The sequence below is a fragment of the Entelurus aequoreus genome, linkage group LG17 (assembly GCF_033978785.1).
Source record: "Entelurus aequoreus isolate RoL-2023_Sb linkage group LG17, RoL_Eaeq_v1.1, whole genome shotgun sequence".
Lineage (NCBI taxonomy): Eukaryota > Metazoa > Chordata > Actinopteri > Syngnathiformes > Syngnathidae > Entelurus > Entelurus aequoreus.
In genome coordinates this window covers 26,794,381-26,818,276 of record NC_084747.1, presented here as the reverse complement: position 1 = coordinate 26,818,276, position 23,896 = coordinate 26,794,381, and the positions used below count along the sequence as shown (strand labels likewise).

Below are 23,896 nucleotides of genomic sequence, written 5' to 3'. Positions count from 1 at the left end.
GGGGAAATGCAATTCGAACTCTAAACCAGGGAGTCGCTTCACTTTCTCTCCATCGTCCAAAGTGATGTTCGATTACACTCGGTGACTTCTCGACCTTCTGTCTCAGGATGGACCTTCTGTCTCCCACGTCAGCCTTCCGCTTCCCCATGCCCAGTGGAGATGGCCAGTCCCTACAAAGACATCGCTCCACATCCACGCCCAACGTCCATATGGTCAGCTCGGTGAGCCCGGCTGCGGCTAGCATCATAGAGGCAAGTTGACTCCTACTCATCCTCTTTTCAAAATGACAATGTCCGACTCGGTTTCTTTCAAAATGAATTGATTTTCTTTGCTTTCCCATCCTTTTTCTTTTTAGGAAGCACTGAAATTCAACAACACAATAGGTATGACTTACTTTATTTTCCAGACTATAGAGAAATATGTTTACATATATTAGCCGCACCGGACTATAAGTCGCAGATATTTACGTTGTGAAACGAGTTATTTACACAGAAACATTCTGTAAATACATACCTTAACTGTTGCCAAAGGGTGTCTGTGACACGGCAGTAAGACAGCCGATCAAACAAAACAGAAGTCATCGTCATGGACCCAATAGCTGCGCAAGCAAGCTCTCCAATCAGCTAAACAGACTCAATAACTCCACGGTGACGTTTTTGTGAATTTACTGAGGAATTTGTGTAAGTGAAACCATACAGAGAAATGCCATTGTGAGTTAACAATACTAACACAGACACTCGTAATCCTGTTAAATCAGGTGTGTCAAACGTACGGCCGATCAGGCCCGCAAACAGCTTTTATCCGGCCCGCGAGATGAGTTTGCTAAGTATAAAAATGAGCCGGAATTTTTAAATGAAAGAAACTGCTGTTTTCAATGTGTCCACTAGATGTCGCAATAGCAATTCTTTGTATCTTTGTAGATGATGCTACTTATGTAAAAGAAATAAACCACATGTTAGTGCACCAGTCGAAGAAAATGAGCAAACTACATAAATAACATCATGTAATTTGATTTTGAAGTGAAGTGAAGTGAATTATATTTATATAGCGCTTTTTCTCTAGTGACTCAAAGCGCTTTACATAGTGAAACCCAATATCTAAGTTACATTTAAACCAGTGATTTGATATAATTTTTTTATCTTTATAGATTGAAAATTAATACCAATGAGTTGACTGATGAACATTATCATATAATTTATTCAGAAAATATAAATAACGACAAATAAAGAGAATACTATTAAAGGCCTACTGAAATGTGATTTTCTTATTCAAACAGGGATAGCAGGTCCATTCTATGTGTCATACTTGATCATTTCGCGATATTGCCATATTTTTGCTGAAAGGATTTAGTAGAGAACGTCGACGATAAAGTTTGCAACTTTTGGTCGCTGACAAAAAAGCCTTGTCTGTACCGGAAGTAGCAGACGATATGCGCGTGACGTCACAGGTTGTGGAGCTCCTCACATCTGCACATTGTTTACAATCATGGCCACCAGCAGCGAGAGCGATTTGGACCGAGAAAGCGACGATTTCCCCATTAATTTGAGCGAGTATGAACGATTCGTGGATGAGGAAAGTGAGAGTGAAGGACTAGAGGGCAGTGGAAGCGATTCAGATAGGGAAGATGCTGTGAGAGGCGGGTGGGACCTAATATTCAGCTGGGAATGATTAAAACAGTAAATGAACACAAGACATATATATACTCTATTAGCCACAACACAACCAGGCTTATGTTTAATATGCCACAAATTAATCCCGCATAACAAACACCTCCCCCCTCCCGTCCATATAACCCGCCAATACAAATCAAACACCCGCACAACACACTCAATCCCACAGCCCAAAGTACCGTTCACCTCCCCAAAGTTCATAGAGCACATATATTTCCCCAAAGTTACGTACGTGACATGCACATAGCGGCACGCACGTACGGGCAAGCGATCAAATGTTTGGAAGCCGCAGCTGCGTACTGCGTTACACATGCAAATTAAACAAAATGCTTATGGAGACATTCTGGTTGCGTACTCACGGTACCGCGTCTGCGTATCCAACTCAAAGTCCTCCTGGTAAGAGTCTCTGTTGTCCCAATTCTCCACAGGCCAATGGTAAAGCTTGACTGTCATCTTTCGGGAATGTAAACAATGAAACACCGGCTACGATGTAGCCGCTACGTGTTTGTGTTGCTGCAGCCGGCCGAAATACACAGCTTCCCACCTACAGCTTTCTTCTTTGCTGTCTCCATTGTTCATTGAACAAATTGCAAAAGATTCACCAACACAGATGTCCAGAATACTGTGGAATTTTGCGATGAAAACAGACGACTTAATAGCTGGCCACAATGCTGTCCTCTACAATCCGTGACGTCACGCGCAGGCGTCATCATACCGAGACATTTTCAGCAGGATATTTCGCGCGAAGTTTAAAATTGCACTTTAGTAATCTAACCCGGCCGTATTGGCATGTGTTGCAATGTTAAGATTTCATCATTGATATATAAACTATCAGACTGCGTGGTCAGTAGTAGTGGGTTTCAGTAGGCACTTAACCGCAACATGTAAGTGTAAAAGAAACTTAACACCGTTATGATTTGTACATTTTGAGAATGTGCTTGTTCTATTTTTAAACAAAGAAAACAATCTGAAGTTGTCTTTATCTTTAAGTTATCGTGCCATGATTTTACCAGTCTGACCCACTTAGGAGTAGATTTTTCTCCATGTGGCCCCCTGATCGAAAATGAGTTTGACACTCCTGTGTTAGCATATTAGCTAATGCTAACGACGCTGGCTTGATTACATGTAAAAATATGCATTGAAAAAATACTCCTACAGACATCGCACATGGGACGGCTTACTAAGTAAGAATTGTTTTAGTTATGTTGTAAAACTTGCAAACGTTGCTTGGAGTGATGAGTGAAGAATCCATACGAGTAGAAAAGGCTATGCACGGCAAGAAGACGGAACAACACTTACCGGTATACTAACCGGTTGCCAGCCCTAAATGGAAGAACACTGCATCACATGCAGTGAGCGAACTCATCCAAAAGATGGCGCCATGGCACAAACAATAAAACACCTTTTCAGTTGGTTTTCTTGGATGTATTTTTTATTTTTTTTTAAACCATTTGCGTTAGCCAAGAAAAACCCATAAATTAGCTACACCAATTTAAAAGCAGAAGGGTTCAAAGCGTAGGAAAAAGTAGCGGCTTATCGTCGGGAATTTATGGTAATTTTGTATTTGTAATTATTTGTATCAGATGCTCTCTTCTGGATCTGACACCTTGTATCTGCAGGTCCCGAGCCATCACCGAAGCCCTCCACCAGCCCACCCTCGTCTCTAGGATCTCCAGGGAGAAGACCACCCAAGTCCCCCTCAGAACACAAAGAGCGAAAGCCCCCCTCATCTGATGACAAAAAGAAAGTAGTACGTAATCTCGGAGCATATTCTTTGGAGTGAATCTCTTTTCAAATAAGTACATTCATGTTTCATTGATTGGTTGGATGTGTTTCAGCATCGGGGGGGCTACAGGGACTCAAGCTACTACTGGGAGGTCCACTCCTGGGAAGTCACCACCCAGAAGAGAATAGGAGCTGGCTCCTTTGGAACTGTATTTAAGGGCAAGTGGCATGGAGATGTAGCCATAAAGATCCTGAAAGTCACAGAGCCCACACCTGAACAGTTACAGGCCTTTAAAAACGAAATGCAGGTCTTACGGTAAGTTGTACTTATTTTGATGTTATTTATTTTACTATCACAGGTTATTGATATCCAATAACGGCCTTTTGACTATACTGACTTTGACGTTGACAGGCACAAGACATTGAAACAACGTTGATATCTTGTGGAATTAGGTCCTGACGTTGAGCAACTCAAACTTAACGTTGAAACAACATGCTTTTTGACGACGTTTAATCAATGTTGTTTTCTGACGTTGATTTGACCATTGACCTTTGGTCTATTCCCAACCAATATACTACAACACAAAACAACGTTGGAACAACATGCTTTTTAACGTTTATTCAATGTCTGGTTGTGACATTGAATTTGGTCATTTTTCAAACAATATTTTACAACCCAAATACAACGTTGAAACAACATACTTTTTTATGACGGTTGTGATGTTAATTTGACCACTGAAATTTGATCAATTCCCATCTAATATTCTACAACACAAAAACAACGTTGAAACAACATGCTTTTTAACGACGTTTTTTTTAATGTCAGGTTGTGACATAGATTTGACCATTACAATTTGGTCATTTTACAACCAATATTCTACAACACAAATACAACGTTGAAACAACATACTTTTCTATGACGTTTAATCAATGTCCGGTTGTGACGTTGATTTGACCATTGAATTTTGGTCATTTCCCAACCAATATTCTACAAAACAAAACATTGAAACAACATACTTTTTAACAATGTCTAATCAATGTGAGGTTGTGACGTTAATTTGACCATCAAATTTTGGTCATTTTTCAACCAATATTCTATAACACAAATACAACGTTGAAACAACATACTTTTCTATGACGTTTAATCAATGCCCGGTTGTGACGCTGATGTGACCATTGAATTTTGGTCATTTCCCAACCAATATTCTACAACACAATTACAACGTTGAAACAACATGCTTTTTAACAATGTTTAATCAATGTCAGGTTGTGACATTGATTTGACCTTTGAAGTTTGGTAATTTTTCAACCAATATTCTACAACACAAATACAACGTTGAGACAACATACTTTTTTACGATGTTTAATCATTGTCAGGTTGTGACGTTGATTTGACCATTAAATTTTGGTCATTTTTTAACCAATATTCTACAACACAAATACAACGTTGAAACATGCTTTTTATGACATTTAATCAATGTCAGGTTGTGACATTGATTTGACCATTGAAATTTGGTCATTTCCAAACCAATATTCTACAACACAAATACAACATTGAAACATCATACTTTTTAACATTTCCATTTCACGCAAAGAAAAAACATTGATTTTTACCCAAAATCAGACAAAAAGGTAGTACTGGTTGAAAGCCTGTCTGTTTAGTACAGTGGTTAGCATTATTGACTATCAAGCAGGAGGTTGTGGTTCAAATCCCCCACCGCCCGAAAGCATGGCCTTACCCACAAGGGTTAATTTAGTAAATTCCTTCTGGGATGCATACTTCCTCGGCTAATTTGCAGCCAGTCTCATAGTTTAATTTATTTCTAAATTCATAGTATGTTGCAGTACACTTTCCTATCTTCAACATTCAAATTTTTCCCAGAAAGGTTTAAATTCTCTTGTTTTCATTTAGCATTTAAGATAGCTAGCAGTTGGTCCATAATTATATCATCGTGTGGTTATTATCGTGCAATCACGGTTTTTAATCTAATACGGAGATGTTAACCGTCGGTAGTTTTACAGCGGTTATCATTGCCTAAACTTGTGGTATCATCCAACACTAATGTAAAGTATCAAACAACAGAAGAATAAGTGATTATTACTGTGGAGGGGGGCGTGGCCTGCTGGCCTGCAGCGAGGCGGGGTGTGCCAGGACCGGCCTCAAAGTCAGCGACAGGTGCGTAGATGGCCCACCTGGGCCTTGTTATTTAATCACCTGTTGGTCTGTATAAACAGCAGCCAGGAAGAGAGACGGGGGTGGAGCTGGAGCGAGAGCAAGAGACACACAGACAACTGCTGAAAAGCAGCCTGAGAACATTTTTTGGAAAAATAAAAAGTATATTGTAAGCATGAAACGGGCTTGCCTAGAAATGCTTGGTGGTCAGGAGGACCCACTGGAAGGGAGCTTCCACAATTTGGCGCCCAATGTGGGGCTGGTCCTGGCACACCCTGTCTCGCTGTAGGCCCGCAGGCGACGCCCCCCTCCATAATTACATTTTAACAGAAGTGTAGATAGAACATGTTGAAACAGGAAGTAAGCAGATATTAACAGTAAATGAACAAGTAGATTAGTAATCAATTTTACAGCTTGTCCTTTATAATGTTGAGAAAATAGTAGAATGATAAATGACACAATATGTCACTGCATATGTCAGCAGACTAATTAGGAGCCTTTGTTTGCTTACTTACTACTAAAAGACAAGTTGTCTAGTATGTTCACTATTTTATTTAAGGACAAAATTGTTCTTCAGTGGCAATAAGAAACATATGTTTAATGTACCGTAAGATTTTTTTTAATAATGCCAATTTTTGTGGTCCCCTTACCGAAAAGTATCGAAATACATTTTGGTACCGGTACTAAAATATTGCAGGACAACCCTAGTTTAGAGGTACCATGACCTACAGAGCCTACAGTGAGGTCACATATGTAGCATAGAAGAAAAAAATTTACTGTTTTGAAAAATAAATATTATAAATAAATATTCCTCTGTAGAATTAAACACAGTAAATCATGTGGAAATTACACAAGAAAGTAACATTTAGTATCATGTGGTGTTAACTTAATACATGCAAAGTGAGATATGTCAAGCCTTTTATTGGTTAGAATTGTGATGAGTGTGGCTTACAGTTTATAAAACTTTGAATTGAAAATGTCAGGTTTAAAAAAATGAAAGCCAAGATAATCAAAATGATAACAAAGGCTTGACATACCTCACTTTGCATGTACGGAGTTAATATCACAGATTAGTTTCACATTTGAAGTTAATAGCTGACATGGATGGACTTGTACATGATGTTCTAATTTTATGACTTTGGACAAGGTTGTTACAGGAAAACATGCAGCTTTTCTCTGACTACAATTGAACATTCACCTACCCAAAATGCAAGCTTTTGACCACAAACTTAGTCGCTGCGATCTGGAGCGAGTACTGTTTGCCTGGTAGCCAGTCAGAATGTGTCTCTGGTCATGGTCCTCTAAATGAGAAACATTCATTTCGATGTAACAAACACTAGCGCTAACATGCTAGGAGGTGTTAGTACTTGCTGTGTTCAGATGACCGCGTTATGTCGGAGAAGAGGGATGGATGGGAAGCCGCCAATGTCTGCGTGTGACCGTGTTCATGTGCCTGCAGGAAAACTCGCCACGTCAACATCCTGTTGTTCATGGGCTACATGACCAAGCCCAACTTTGCCATCATTACGCAGTGGTGTGAAGGCAGCAGCCTGTATCGCCACCTGCACGTCTCCGAAACCAAGTTTGAAACCATGAGGCGCATCGATGTGGCCAGACAGACGGCTCAGGGGATGGAGTGAGTACCCGTAGATTACTGCATGTCACAGCTGTCCACACACATTCTATGAGTACTTTTATAGTCTAAATGGGGGGAGTAAGAAAAAAAGTTGCAATGTTGAGAGAGCTATACATATAGCTAATACTTTAAGTAGGATTGTCTTTTTTGTTTTTGTTTTTGCTCAAAAAATAATAATAAATCAAACTTTGTGATGAATTATTGACTTAGACAAACTTTAATGATCCACAAGGGACATTATTCAACATATTGACCTATTCAAGGCCTCAATAATTTCACATCAAATATTCCACTTTGAAATATTTTAGCTGGAAAATATTGCATATTTTGTGTGTCTTTGACAAAAAGGGCATAAAACAAAAACAAACATAGAAAAATTAATATCCATAATTGACAGGTCTCAAGTTGATCTGGAAAAAAACGTTGAAAGTAAAAAAAAAATTAAAAAAAATCATAATCTGATTTATTTTTAACACATTTATTGGATTGTCTTTTTTTTTTTAAATTGTCCTTGCTCAAAAAATAAAAATCAATGTTGTGATGAAATATTGACCTATTCAAAGCCTAAATAATTCCACATCAATTATTATTTGATAAAACTAATTATTTCAGCTCGAAAATATTGCATATTTTGTGTTTTTGCCATAAATAAACGTTTTTTTTTTGGAAAAAAAAGGTATTAAAAAAAAAATAAAAAAATTTCAAACTCTGAAGTTCATCTGGAAAAAGCGTTTCAAGTAAAAAAATAAAAATAATAATCTGATTTATTTTTAACACACTCCCTGATAAGTTTTATGGGATTGTCTTTTTTTTAATTGTCCTTGCTCAAAAAATTATAATAAATCAAAATCAATCTTGTGATGTATTATTGACCCATTCAAGGCCTAAATAGTTCCACATCAAATATTCCACTTTGAAATATTTTAGCTGGAAAATATTGCATATTTTATGTGTATTTGACAAAAAGGGCATAAAACAAAAACAAACATTAAAAAAAGTATTTCCATAATTGACAGGTCTCAATTGATTTGAAAAAAACGTTGAAAGGAAAAAAAAAATAAAATCATAATCTGATTTATTTTTAACACACTCCCTGGTCATTTTAATGGGATTGTCTTTTTTTTTTTTTAAATTGTCCTTGCTCAAAAAATAATAAATAAAAATCAATGTTGTGATGAAATATTGACCTATTCAAAGCCTAAATAATTCCACATCAAATACTAAATTGGCCCTAGTGTGTGAATGTGAGTGTGAATGTTGTCTGTCTGTCTGTGTTGGCCCTGTGATGAGGTGGCGACTTGTCCAGGGTGTACCCCGCCTTCCGCCCGAATGCAGCTGAGATAGACTCCAGCACCCCCCTGCGACCCCGAACAGGACAAGCGGTAGAAAATGGATGGATGGAATTATTTTAGCTGGAAAATATTGCATATTTTGTGTTTTTGCTATAGTTTTTTTAGGAAAAAAAAGGTATTAACAAAAAAAAAAAAGACAAAAAATGTCAAACTTGTAATTGACAGATCTGAAGTTGATCTGGAAAAAGTGTTTAAAGTAAAAAAAATTAAAATAATAATCTGATTTATTTTTAACACACTCCCTGATAATTGTTATGGGATTGTCTTTTTTTAATTGTCCTTGCTCAAAAAATTATAATAAATCAAAATCAATCTTGTGATGAATTATTGACCCATTCAAGGCCTAAATAATTCCACATCAAATATTCCACTTTGAAATATTTTAGCTGGAAAATATTGCATATTTTGTGTTTGCCATAAATGAACAATTTTCTTTGGGTGGAAAAAAAGGCATAAAACCAAAAAACCCACACAAAATGTTAAATTTTTAATTGAGAGATCTGAAGTTGATCTGGAAAAAGTGTTGAAAGTTAAAAAAAAATGATAATAATAATGATCTGATTCATTTTTAACACACTCCCTGATCATTTTAATGGGATTGTCTTTTTTTAAAAATTGTCCTTGCTCAAAAAAAATAAAAAATAAAATCTAAATCAATGTTGTGATGAATTATTGACCTATTCAAGGCCTAAATAATTCCACATCAAATATTCCCCTTTAAAATATTTTTGGGGAAAATATTGCATATTTTGTGTTTGCCATAAAGTCGTCTTTGACAAAAAGGGCATTGAACAAAAGAAACCATGACAAAAATCAATATCTATAATTGACAGATATATTTTTAAAGATATATGTATATTTTCAACACTCTTGGATTACTGAGAATTTTGGTGGGATGTTCTGTTTTTTTCAAACTGTCTTTGCTCAAAAAGTAATAAATTAAAATCAATGTTATGAACTATTGACATTTTTAAAGGCTCAAATTACTTTCTAACAAATATTCCACTGTGAAATATTTTTTGGAGGAAAATGTAGCACATTTTGTGGTTTTGCTATAACACTAGGTTTTTAACAAATTTGATGGAGCACGTTCAAAACCTCGGAACATCGTAATACGGAAGTACATTTTATTTATGTAGCACTTCTCACAGAAAGCTCACCAAATGCCTCACATGGTTAACAATACAATTAGTACAATAAGAAACAAGCATACAGCGTGATGCAACAACAAACATTGCAAAAAAAATTGTATAGATATATATAAAATAATAGAACATTGAATATTACAGGAATACACACTTAAATGTTTTAACTGCCTTAAAATAAACAAGCACCACCTGGACACAGAATATAATTAAAATAAACAAACATGAATATGTAACGTAAACGAAGTGAATTGAAGTCATTTTGTGTCAGCTGATCCGTCAAAAATACATTTCATATTTCCTTCTGTTTCAGTTATCTTCATGCAAAGAACATCATTCATCGCGACCTGAAGTCCAACAGTATCCTTTCCCTGTCCAGTGTGACATTAATAAGATGGAGAAATTAATCTTTGCTTCTGGACACTAAACATATTCAAGCAGCCATCTTGCCACAGACATGGATTCTTCATTTGACACACTGACAATAGGGCTGGGCCGTATGTTTAAAAACTCTAGTGTTTTTATATCGGTTGGGATCGAGAATTATTTTTTATGACCTATGGAAAATAAGGATCAAGAGAAAAATTTTACATTTGACATTTTTTATTGTAAATGTAACCTTCCTGTGATTATAATCCCTCGGCTATCAAGGCAGAAATGATATGTCAACACCAGCATGTAAACAAACTGTTAACAATAAGCTCTTCAAATGAAGGAATATGAAAGGAACGCTTCATAAAGTGTAGGAGAATAGTGTGAAAATGTAACTGTAGAGAAAGTCTTTTCTGCAGGTTTTCGAGCTGTGCTCTAAAGGGTGAGCGCGGCTAAGGTGGTGTGCTATTAGCGCTCTTGCCTTGCATCATTTACAGACAACATTGGTCTGACTACGTTCCCTTTGGGAAACTTCAAAAAACAGATTTTCCTCTTTTTATCTTGACTTTCTCTTCTCGCTCCATGCAAAAAATCAACCAAACATGGTAAATGGGTTATACTTGTATAGCGCTTTTCTACCTTCAAGGTACTCAAAGCGCCTTGACACTATTTCCACATTCACACACACATTCACACACTGATGGCGGGAGCTACCATGCAAGGCCCTAACCACGACCTATCAGGAGCAAGGGTGAAGTGTCTTGCTCAAGGACAGAATAGTTGATACTGTCACCTGATTGGCTGTCAGCATGTCACGCCTACTGATCAGTGATCACTTCTTGCGTTGCTCGGTGACCAGAGAGCGAGTGCCTTTGTTCATCCGCTTCCTTATGACGAAGAGAAAAATGTACATATTAAACGTTTCATCGAAACCACTTGGTGTTGATATGGATTACGTGTCTTATGGTGATATATGTTGATATCTATTTACGCCCAGCCCTAGTAAACAATAACTAGAATTGGAACATTTATAATGTAATGTGTTATGGTTTTACGCCTCCATGTTTCCTGAAATGATGTCCTAGATATTTTCCTCCATGAAGGCTGGACGGTGAAGATCGGAGACTTTGGCCTGGCCACAGTCAAGTCACGCTGGACTGGCTCCCAGCAGGTGGAGCAACCTAGCGGCTCCATCCTCTGGATGGTGAGCCCGACCCGCTTGTGACTGCGTTTGTGTCTTGTGTCGTTAACGTGTCTAATTACACAATGTGACTTCCTGTTAGCGTCGAGATAAAAGCACTTAACAGTGGTTGTCATAGTGGTCAGGACGTACAACTAAATGAGCACAGCAGCTTTGTTAGGTAAGAGTAGGAAATATCAGGGGTGTGTGATGCAACATTCTCACTTCAAGCACGATACCAATATTGAGTATTGATCCTATACGATATCAACAGGTATCATACACACTTGCAATACCACGCCAACGTTATCGATAAAGCCCTTTAAAAACAACCACAGTTGAAAAATAAAGGGCTGTACACCACAAACAAGTAAAATATAGAAAAGCAAAGGCCTTGGACGGACTAAAACATCATTTGAGACAAAGGTTATATATGTACAGTCGTGGTCAAAAGTTTACATACACTTGTAAAGAACATAATGTCATGGCTGTCTTGAGTTTCCAATAATTTCTACAACTCTTATTTTTTTGTGATAGAGGGATTGGAGCGCATACTTGTGGGTAACAAAAAACATTCATAAAGTTTGGTTCTTTTATGAATTTATTATGTGTCTACTGAAAATGTGACCAAATCTGCTGGGTCGAAAGTATACATACAGCAATGTTAATATTTAGTTACATGTCCCTTGGCAAGTTTCACTGCAATAAGGCGCTTTTGGTAGCCATCCACAAGCCTCTGGTGCAATTTTTGACCACTCCTCTTGACAAAATTGGTGCAGTTCAGCTAAATTTGTTGGTTTTCTGACATGACAAGAGTGAGTGATTATGATTGACGACACCTGTTGACTTCTCTGAGCCCATTTAAATAGGGCTCATATGATGCAGTCATTAGACTTAGTTACAAACACGACAATGGGAACTCAGCACAGATCTGGAAAAAACTAATCATTGACTTGAACAAGTCAGGAAAGTCACTTGGAGCCATTTCAAAGCAGCTTAAGGTCCCAAGATAAACTGTGCTGACAATTGTTCGTAAGAATAAAGTGCATGGCACAGTTTTGTCACTGCCACGATCAGGAAGAAAATGCAAGCTATCACCTGCTGCTGAGAGAAAATTGGTCAGGATGATCAAGAGTCAACCGAGAACCACCAAAAAGCAGGTCTGCAATGAATTGGAAAATTGCTGGAACACAGGCGTCAGTGTCCACAGTCAAGCGTGTTTTGCATCGCCGTGGACTGAGAGGCTACCATGCGAGAAGGAAGCCCTTGCTCCATCTTTAAGGCTCGTCTAAAGTTTGCTGCTGATCACATGGACAAAGATAAGACCTTCTAGAGCAGGGGTCGGCAACCTTTACCACTCAAAGAGCCATTTTGGCAAGTTTCACAAATTAAAGAAAGTAATGGGAGCCACAAAAAAAAATTTAAATTTAAAATGAAAAACACCGCATACAGAGCTTAAATGCTTTGTGCTATGCTAACCAGGGGTATCTGACACACGCACCTGCACGCACTTTAATGTGGAAATTTGATGTTAGTGCAGCCCGCGAGTTTTAAATAATTGGCGCTTGATAGCTTCATACTTGCCCTCTCATTATTCCCGGGTGACTCCCGAATATCAGAGCGTGATGACACTGCATTCGACGCCCTCTACAGTCTGCCCTAACAGCGTACCTGCTCGACCACGTGTAGAGTGCAGTTTCAGCTTGATCTTGTAAGTGACAGCAAGGCGTGCTACCTCTGCATCCACAGAACTTACACTGACGGCACCAACACCCAGAATCCCATGCGGCACTAACTCTTCCTTACTAGGTCAGCAGCCACACATCTTACACTGACGGTACCAATACACATCTTACACTGACGGTACCAATACCCAGAATCCCATGCAGCACTAACTCTTCCGCTCAACCAACGCACGGAGAGGGGGGGGGGGGTTGATGTGTGGGGGGATTTGGTGGTAGCGGGGGTGTATAATGTAGACCGGAAGAGTTAGGGCTGCATGGGATTCTGGGTAATGGTTGTGTTGTGTTTATGTTGTGTTACGGTGGGATGTTCTCCAGAAATGTGTTTTTCATTCTTTTTTGGTGTGGGTTCATAGTGTGGCGCATATTTGTAACGTAACAATGTTAAAGTTGTTTGATACGGCTACCGTCAGTGTAAGCTGTGTGGCTGATGAGTAAGTATGCTTTGCTGTCTCCTGCGTGTGCTAGTAATAACAACATGCAACATGTGGCTGGACTGGCACGCTGTATGTAAATGCTGTAGAGGACAATTATTGCAGTGCCATTAGGGCACGCCCTTTATTTAGTAATTAGAGTCTAAATAGGACTTTTGTTTTCCCTGGGAGTTATCTAGGAGAGATATTGAGTTCCTAAAGTCTCCTGGGAAAATCGGGGGGTCGGCATGTATGTAGCTGAGCCGCATCAGAGTGGTCAAGGAGCCGCATGCGGCTCCGGAGCCGCGGGTTGCCGACCCCTGTTCTAGAGGAAAGTTCCGTGGTCAGATGAAACAAAAATTGAGCTGTTTAACCACAATACCCAGCAATATATATATGTATGTATGTATGTGTATATATATATATATATATATATATATATATATATATATATATATATATATATATGAGATCAAATGAAAAATATTGCCTAAAGACAGTCAAATTAAGATTAAAGATTAAGATTAAAGTACCAATGATTGTCACACACACACACACTAGATGTGGTGAAATTTGTCCTCTGCATTTGACCCATCCCCTTGGGGAGCAGTGGGCAGCAGCGGCGCCACGCCCGGTAATCATTTTGGTGATTTAACCCCCAACTCCACCCCTTGATGCTGAGTGCCAAGCAGGGAGGTAATGGGTCTCATTTTTATAGTTTTATAGCTTTGGTATGACTCGTAAAAGGCAGTTCAAAATATATTAACCTATTCAGTAATTTGGGATGTAGAAAAGGTTTGTGAAATGAGTCAAACCGAAAACAATGGTAGCTATGAAAAACCCTAACCTATTATTAACCGTGTGGAATGGACTTAGAAGTGGAGTGGTAATTGTTTTGTTTGTTTTGGCAACGTCCAGTGGTCACAATAATTTATTATGCAGTAAGTTGAATGATGCGGACACATTTGGTACTGGATACTTTCTATTTCTGCCTTGGAGACTTTGTATGTGTAAGTAATATGTAACTATAATTATTCGATACTTGTTTATATTGACTAGTGTCACCTTTTATTGTTCACTGATTATTACCTATGTTTAGCTTGTGTGCTTAGCTGTTGTGTAGCTGCTGGCTCCTAGTAGCCTACATAGCTTAGCATGTTTACCTTTTGTAAATGACTTAAGTAAAACAGAACAAATTGTATGCTTATTGGAGGACATTTAGATGTTAACTGGCTGCCCAAGTAAAAGCCTTGCAGGACTGCTTGTATCGCACATGATATCACACACAAGTAAACACTCTGCAAGACTGCTTGTTTCGCACATATCACATCACACACAGGTAAACACGCGGCATGACTGCTTGTATCGCACATGATATCACACAAGTAAACACTCTGCAGGACAGCTTGTATCTCACATAAAAGCACACACACGTAAACACCTTGCAGGACTGCTTGTATCACACATGATATCACACACGCAAACACTTTGCAGGACTGCTAGTATCGCACATGATATCACACACAAATAAACACTCCGCAGGACCGCTTGTACCGCGCATGATGTTACACACAAGTAAACACGCCGCAGGACTGCTTGTATCGCACATGACATCACACACAAGTACAGCACATATTATCCATACTGGTTGTTTTGCTGATACTTGACCGATATCAATACCTGATCTGTACCCTCCTATACAACAAATACATACACAAGAATGTAATAAAAACTGTATCCTAATTGAAGGAAAATGAAGGCAACATCCTTTATTATCGTCCACTATTTGTACGTCTCCTGACATCTGCTCATGTCCACTGTCGTCATTCTTATGGGCATCAAATCAAGTTATTGTGTTTGCTGTAAAAACAAAAAAAAATGTCACTTGCTTATTACTTAGTTTTGTGTCTTCCATGTGTCCCTAGGCCCCTGAGGTGATCCGGATGCAGGAAAGAATCCCCTACACCTTCCAGTCTGACGTGTACGGCTATGGAGTGGTGCTGTTTGAGCTGATGTCCGGGACTCTGCCTTACTCCAACATCAACAACAGAGACCAGGTGGAACAACACTCTCCATGTCTTTTAAATTCACACTCTGCTATAACGTGTACGTTAAATAAGTCTGTGTACAGCTTGCACAGGCACTGGTTAATCCAGTGAATATTGTCACTGTGGGGCGACCAGGGTTCATTTTGACTGCCGTTTGTAATTTAGTTTTAGTCATAATCTTTGGACAAAGATTTATTTTAGTAATATTTTAGTCATCTGAATTGATGTAGTTTTAGTCGACTAAATTCCTTAACAATTTAGTCGACTAAAGTATGAAGAAAAACACCTCTTTGAAGTTGTCTTGATGCCACTTTTATTACAATTACTGTACAACGTAATAAATCAACTCTGCATAACGTAGCATATACACGTGCATTTGAATATAATCTGACTATAGCCAGACTATATTGTATTTATACACAGGCAAGTTGCAAACACAAAGTGCTGTACAACAACAAAAATAGAAAAACGAACCCACACAGCACTATTAACAACAACAAAGCAAAAACTAAACAAAACATGGCACTGAGGATTTGAGTAAGAACGCCACCTTTGAGGCGTCCACACTGCAGAATAACTCAAATCAACACCATTTAAAAAAAATATGATTAAATATATGTAAAAATAAAATGTAAATGGTATAAACATTACATTAAAAAGAGGTTCCGCAGCCTCCGTAGCAGAACTTCCAGGTTCTGTAACAGCTTTTTCCCTCAAGCCATAAGACTCTTGAACGCATCATAATAATGCCGTCAATTCCCCCCAAAAAAGGATTAACTCGCTGGAATATAAAGACAGTATAACATACAGCCATAAATGTGGATGCATATGCAATAAGTGCAATATATTTATCTGGAAAGTAATCTATTTATTTATATCTGCACCTTATTGCTCTTTTATCCTGCACTACAACGAGCTATTGCTACAAAATTTCGTTCTTATCTGTACTGTGAAGTTCAAATTTGAATGACAATAATAGGAAGTCTAAGTCTATTAGAAAGTTAATAAAAACATAACATTGAGAGACTAATAGTAGTAATAATAATTAAGATAGAAAACAACACAATAAATAATAAACAACATAAGAGTTTAAGATGATCAGTAAAAAAACCTGATTAATAAAGTGTCTTTAGCCTTTTTCTTAATGTCATGGGTCTCTCTGGCAGGCTGTTCCACAGGTGGGAGCCTTGATGGCTAAATGGCGTCTCACCGTGGCTCTTTGTTTGCTATGTGGTAAAGATAAAAGGCCGGTGCCAGAGGACCTCAGGATGCGCTAGGGTTGATACGCTAAAAGCAGCTCAGATTAGTGAGAAGGCACAAGGCCATTAAGACATTTTAAAACTAATAATAGACCTTTAAAATCCACCCTGAAGCAGATGGGGAGCCAATGCAGCGACTTTAAAACTCCTGTAATGTGCTCCCGCTCTCTGGTCCTCGTCAGTGCATCACATTATTTCAGAATCAATTCAGACTAAGAGACGAGTTAAAGCGAGTTAATATTGTTGCAGTTTATTTCCGAACGTTCATTCAATAGAGTGTAGTATGCAACGGAGCTCCGTCCGCCATTTTTTATTAGGCAAAGGAGCTGGGTAGAGCGAGCGTGTACCACATAATCACTTGCTCTAAGCAGAGTGTAAAATGAAATTATGCACAGTACGTACACTTGTTTTAAAATAATTGTATTTATTTAACAGAAAATAATGGAAATGGAATCAAAACACATATTTGTCGCACAAATCTTAACATTAAGAATGTAATGAGAACTGCTAATACAGTTTTACATTATTTACAAACACCAAGTTGTATACATGACCTGTTGGCAATTTAGAGTGCATAATATTTTACTAATATGTTCAATAACATTGCAACAATTTTCTGTTCATCATTAAAATGTAATGTTTACATTTGATCATGTAGGTCTACTATTTATTTAGACAATCTTGACAACAAAAATATCATTGTTTAAATCACTTGTCGCCAGTGTACAGTGCATGAAAATATGTGTGTATGTTTATGGTCATATGAAGAAACAATATTTTGTGTATAACTACACTGAGTGTGCACAATAATTGGCGTCCTGGCCATTGTGCCATGTAAATACAGCAACCAGTGATACAAAAGTAACGTATATTATCTCACATAGCTGTCTTCTTTTGTATGAACTTGAAAAAGGACAAGTGGCTCTTTTGGCTTGTCAAGTTGTGCAATTAATATCCGAACACTGTGCCGAGGACATCTTGCTTATTAAATTGGCGGGTAAGCTCGGCTCGGCTCACGGCATCCTGGCCTACCACAAACGTTATTTGTTTTTAAGTAAGAATTTATTTTCAGACATGTGGTAAAGTAAGGAGTCTTGCTCCTGCTCTACCTTTTTACCAGTGACAGTAATTCAGTACAATCGATGGCAACTGGACTGTTTGGTTTGTCTTAAAAGACGTTTTGCCTCTCATCCAAGGAAGCTTCATCAGTTCATGCTCATAAACTTGGATTGGTCAGATCTAGTCTTAGACTTAGATTGGTCATCCTCTAGACCAGTGTTTTTCAACCTTTTTTGAGCCAAGGCACATTTTTTTCATTAAAAAAATGCGGAGGCACACCACCAGCAGAAATCATTAAAAAATGAAACTCAGCAGCCGATATTGACAATAGAAAGTTGTTGTCGCAATTGTTGGATATGACTTTAAACCATAACCAAGCATGCATCACTATAGCTCTTGTCTCAAAGTAGGTGTACTGTCACGACCTGTCACATCACGCTGTGACTTATTTTGAGTTTTTTGCCGTTTTCCTGTGTGTAGTGTTTTAGTTCTTGTCTTTGGCTCCTATTTTGGTGGCTTTTTCTCTTTATTTGGTATTTTCCTGTAGCAGTTTCATGTCTTCCTTGACTGCTATTCCCCACACCGGCTTTGTTTTAGCAATCAAGAATATTTCAGTTGTTTTTATCCTTCTTTTTGGGGACATTGTCATGTCATGTTCGGATGTACTTTGTAGACGCTGTCTCTGCTCCACAGTAAGTCTTTGCTGTCATCCAGCATTCTGTTTTTGTTTACTTTGTAGCCAGTTCAGTTTTAGTTTCGTTCTGCATAGCCTTCCCTAAGCTTAAATACCTTTTCTTAGGGGCACTCACCTTTTGTTTATTTTTGGTTTAAGCATTAGATGCCTTTTTACCTTCACGCTGCCTCCCGCTGTTTCCGACATCTACAAAGCAATTAGCTACCTGCTGCCACCTACTGATATGGAAGAGTATAACGTGGTAAGTCTGCCGATCTACAGACAGTACAGACACTCAACAACGGCACATTATTTGCGGATTATAATTACTGGTTTGCAAAAAATATTTTTAACCCAAATAGGTGAAATTAGATAATCTCCCACGGCACACCAGACTGTATCTCAATTGTTGAAAAACTCTCGACTAGATTTGACCAATCTAAGGCCCCTTCTACACTAAGCCGGCTAAGGATATCCAGGGTAAATCCCACCTAACCTTATCTGTGTCCACACACACACACACAATGGTCATTTAAGACCCCCTCCACCCTTCCGTCCGCCGGCGCAACGCGACCTAGTGTGCATGCACGAAAAAAATGCACGCGTCATGGTCACCTCTGACCTGGAAATGTATCTTTACCCTGTGTTTCAATGTAGACTATTGTCACATTTCTTTTAAGAGTAAACCTCGCTTGCCTCACCATCAGCAGCTGTTAGACTATTGTAGTGATTCACACCTGAGCCATCATACATGAATCACATGACATGACTCGCCTGCAGATGGTGCTTGAAGTTTAAAGTGTTTTTACCGGAGAAAATAGAGCCAGAGGGTTTACAAGATGTTTTGTTGTCTACCGTGGCAAAGGTGTAGGTGTCTTCTCTTCTTTTTCCTCCCGTGGTAGAAGACATATTGTCTTGTTTTCCGCCTAAAGAACAATTGAATATGATAGGATTTCTTCTGTGTCAACATTTGTGTTTAATTTTAATTGGTTGTCACAAATTGTCGCATCATTTTGACATTGTTTTAGTCAACTTGCTTCATTCCTTGTCATCAAGGGAAAATATGTGTCTAACAAAGACGAAAATATTCCACTTTAAGAATATTGCATGTTTTGTGTGTCTGCCAATAAAAAACATCATAAAACACAAATAATAATACCCTGTATCTGAAGTTGATCTAGAGACTTAAGTGTTGAAAGTAAAACAATGTGTGGCCCTTTTTGATCCCTGAGAATTTTTTAATAATTTTTTTTTTAAACTGTCATTGCTTCAAAAATAATAATGAATTAAAATCAATTTGAAATATTTTAGGGAGAAAAATATTTCACATTTTGTGTTTGCCACTTTTTTTTTTTTTTTTTTGAAGGGCTTTTGACAAAAAGTGCATAAAACATAAAAAAATAATTTATATTGACAAAACTGAAGTTGATTTACAGTTTTTAAGTGTTGAATTAAAAAACAAATGTATGACTTTTTTAAAAAAAACATTTTTGTTCACCCTTTGGGGTCCCTGGGAGCAAAATTGAGGGCCAGGCACATAAAGCCAATCTATGAATGTTCATTTGTCATGCTTGACTTTCAGATCATTTTCATGGTGGGGCGTGGCTACCTGTCACCTGACCTCAGCAAACTGAACAGCACCTTACCCAAGTCCATGAAGAGACTCATCGTCGACTGTCTCAAGTTCAAACGTGACGAGAGACCTTTGTTCCCCCAGGTAACACCTTGTTACAACACCCTCGTCACTTTCACTTTCACAGGGAAATGTTGTTTTGCTTCTGTTGGCAACCCCTTATGTGGACGTTAGCCAGCCAGTGGGAGATAGGGTGGAAATATCCACATGAATAAGGGAGTTATAACACATAATTGTGTGTAATTAAAGGTAATACGGGAGTTATTATAATACATAATTGTGTGTACCGTAATTAAAGGTAATAAGGGAGTTATTGTAATACATAATTATGTGTAATAAAGGTAATAAGGGAGTTATTGTAATACATTGTTTGAATAGTTGCATTTGGTTATCATAATGTTTATTTGAATACAATGTTTCACCGTCTTATAAACAACTATTGAAGGTGAAATTCACCAAATAATGATCATATTTCAAGTCAAGGCTGTATTTTGGGACTGATACCCTAATTCTTGGTATCCCCTCTCCTGTTTCTGAGGTGTGGACTTAAACGATTCCTGTTCTTTTAACGCAAGTGATGATGATGATGATGAATATGTCTGACATGGCGAGTGATGATGATGATGATGAATGTCTGACATGGCGAGTGATGATGATGATGATGATAAATATGTCTGACATGGCGAGTGATGATGATGATGATGAATATGTCTGACATGGCGAGTGGTGATGATGATGAGATGAATATGTCTGACATGGCGAGTGATGATGATGATGATGATGAATATGTCTGACATGGCGAGTGGTGATGATGATGAGATGGATATGTCTGACATGGCGAGTGATGATGATGATGAATATGTCTTGACATGGCGAGTGATGATGATGATGAATATGTCTTGACATGGCGAGTGATGATGATGATGATAAATATGTCTGACATGGCGAGTGATGATGATGAATATGTCTGACATGGCGAGTGATGATGATGATGAATGTCTGACATGGCGAGTGATGATAATGATGAATATGTCTGACATGGCGAGTGATGACGACGATGATGATGAATATGTCTGACATGGCGAGTGATGATGATGATGAATATGTCTGACATGGCGAGTAATCATGTTGATGATGATGAATATGTCTGACATGGCGAGTGATGATGATGATGATGAATATGTCTGACATGGCGAGTGATGATGATGATGATGATAAATATGTCTGACATGGCGAGTGATGATGATGATGATGATGATGAATATGTCTGACATGGCGAGTGATGATGATGTTGATAAATATGTCTGACATGGCGAGTGATGACAATGATGGTGATGAATATGTCTGACATGGCGAGTGATGACGATGATGATGATGAATATGTCTGATATGGCGAGTGATGATGATGATGATGATGAATATGTCTGACATGGCGAGTAATCATGTTGATGATGATGAATATGTCTGACATGGCGAGTGATGATGATGATGATGATGAATATGTCTGACATGGCGAGTGATGATGATGATGATGATAAATATGTCTGACATGGCGAGTGATGATGATGATGATGATGATAAATATGTCTGACATGGCGAGTGATGATGATGCTGAATATGTCTGACATGGAGAGTGATGATGATGATGAGGCTGAATATGTCTGACATGGAGAGTGATGATGATGATGATGATAAATATGTCTGACATGGCGAGTGATGATGATGTTGATAAATATGTCTGACATGGCGAGTGATGATGATGCTGAATATGTCTGACATGGCGAGTGATGATGATGATGAGGCTGAATATGTCTGACATGGCGAGTGATGATGATGATGATGCTGAATATGTCTGACATGGCGAGTGATGATGATGATGATAAATATGTCTGACATGGCGTCTGCCTCCATCAGATCCTGGTATCGATTGAGCATGTGCAGGACCTGCTGCCCAAAATCGAACGCAGTCGCTCGGAGCCTTCGTTGCACCGCGCCGTCCACGCCGAGGACTTGAACCCGCTCCTCTTTCACACTACCAGGCTCATTCCGCTCCAGAGTTAGTTTGTCCAGTAGCCATCTTTCATTGTCACTTCATATTCCTGTCCAAACATGCTGTTCTTGTGGAACGCTCCATGAAAGCAACACAAGCCAAGAGCGATAAAGATGAAGATGTTCACCTTCAAATATGACATCATAACTTCCCATCAGGCTTTGCACTTGTTCCAATCTTTGAATGAAAAGAGGAATCATCAGAAAATATCATTTGGACGACTTATTGCTCAACTAAAACTAGAATGATTGTAGCTTGAAACAGACTTCAAGATGTCCTTGAGTCTGATATTTCTTCTCAACTGCAAGATGATTCTAGAATGTCATCAGCAACATCAATTTCTACTTTGGATTTGTCTTTTTTGGCCACACAAAAAATGGGAAGAATTCTTCTTTTTTTGCCGCAATGCTGCTTTCAAACAAAAGTGAAACTGAAATGTTCATCAAACTATCAACGGACACAAATATGTTCATCACAATGAAATGTTCCTAAAAATATTGATCAACATAAATATGTTCATCAATATGAAATGTTCCTAAAAATATTTATGAATATAAACAAATAAGTTCATAAACATGAAATGTTAATCAAAATATTAATGAACATAAATATGTTCATTAATATAAAATGTTCATCAAAATATTGATGAACATAAATATCTTCACCAAAATATTGATGAACATAAATATGTTCATCAATCTGAAATGTGCATCTAACTATTGATGAACATAAATTTCTTCATAAAAATTAAATGTTCATCGAAATATTGAACATATAAATCTTTATCAAAATATTAATGAACATATTTATGTTCATAAATGACCTGTTCATCAAAATATTGATAAATATCTTCAATATGAAATGTTCATTAATATAAAACAATCTGAATATTAATTAACATAAATATGTTCCTCATAATGACATGTTCATCACAATTTTAATGAACATAAATGTGTTTATGAATATGAAATATTTATCAACATTTTAATGAACATAAATATAAAATTTTTGATGCTCATAAATTGATGAACATAAATGTTCATCAATATGAAATGTTCATCAAAATATTGAACATAAATATGTTCATCAAAATATTGATGAACAAATATGTTCATAACTGAAATGTTCATCAAAATATTGATGAACATAAATATGTTTATTAATATAAAATGATCATCAGGATTTTAATGAACATAAATATGTTCATAAATATGAAATTTTCATCAAAATATTAATGAACATAAATACATTTCGTATTTATGTTCATTAATATTTTGATGAAAATTTCATATTTATGACATATTCCGAAGGGAATAAGTGGGAGAAAATGGATGGATGGATGTTTATAAATATGAAATGTTCATCAAAATATTGATGAACATAATGTTCATAATCATAAAATGTTAATCAACATTTTGATTAACATAATGTTCATAATTATGAAATATTCATCAAAATATTGATGAACATAAAAATGTTCATTAATATAAAATGTTCATCAGAATATTAATAAACATAAACATGTTCATCAAAATGTTGATGAACATAAATATGTTAATTAATATAAAATGTTCATCAGAATATTAATAAACATAAACATGGTCATCAAAATGTTGATGAATATACATATGTTCATAACTATGAAATGTTCATCTAAATTTTTATAAACGTATATATGTTCATAACTATGAAATGTTCAAAATGTTGATGAATATAAATATGTTCATAACTATGAAATGTTCAACATTTTTATAAACATATATGTT

The 23,896-nt window shown here is 37.3% G+C and overlaps 1 protein-coding gene across 1 annotated transcript in view; it reads left to right on the top strand.

The window, feature by feature from the left end:
* Nucleotides 1-23,205, top strand: part of araf (A-Raf proto-oncogene, serine/threonine kinase) — a 47,896-nt gene extending 24,691 nt beyond the window's left edge. Inside the window, exons 7-16 of the mRNA XM_062025412.1 lie at nucleotides 107-251; nucleotides 356-383; nucleotides 3,290-3,420; nucleotides 3,509-3,711; nucleotides 7,028-7,204; nucleotides 10,015-10,061; nucleotides 11,159-11,277; nucleotides 15,334-15,465; nucleotides 20,030-20,164; nucleotides 21,995-23,205. Coding sequence (XP_061881396.1) covers nucleotides 107-251; nucleotides 356-383; nucleotides 3,290-3,420; nucleotides 3,509-3,711; nucleotides 7,028-7,204; nucleotides 10,015-10,061; nucleotides 11,159-11,277; nucleotides 15,334-15,465; nucleotides 20,030-20,164; nucleotides 21,995-22,141 — 1,264 coding nt within the window. The 3' untranslated portion in view covers nucleotides 22,142-23,205. The remainder of the gene's footprint in view (nucleotides 1-106; nucleotides 252-355; nucleotides 384-3,289; nucleotides 3,421-3,508; nucleotides 3,712-7,027; nucleotides 7,205-10,014; nucleotides 10,062-11,158; nucleotides 11,278-15,333; nucleotides 15,466-20,029; nucleotides 20,165-21,994) is intronic.
* Nucleotides 23,206-23,896: the final 691 nt, after the last annotated feature.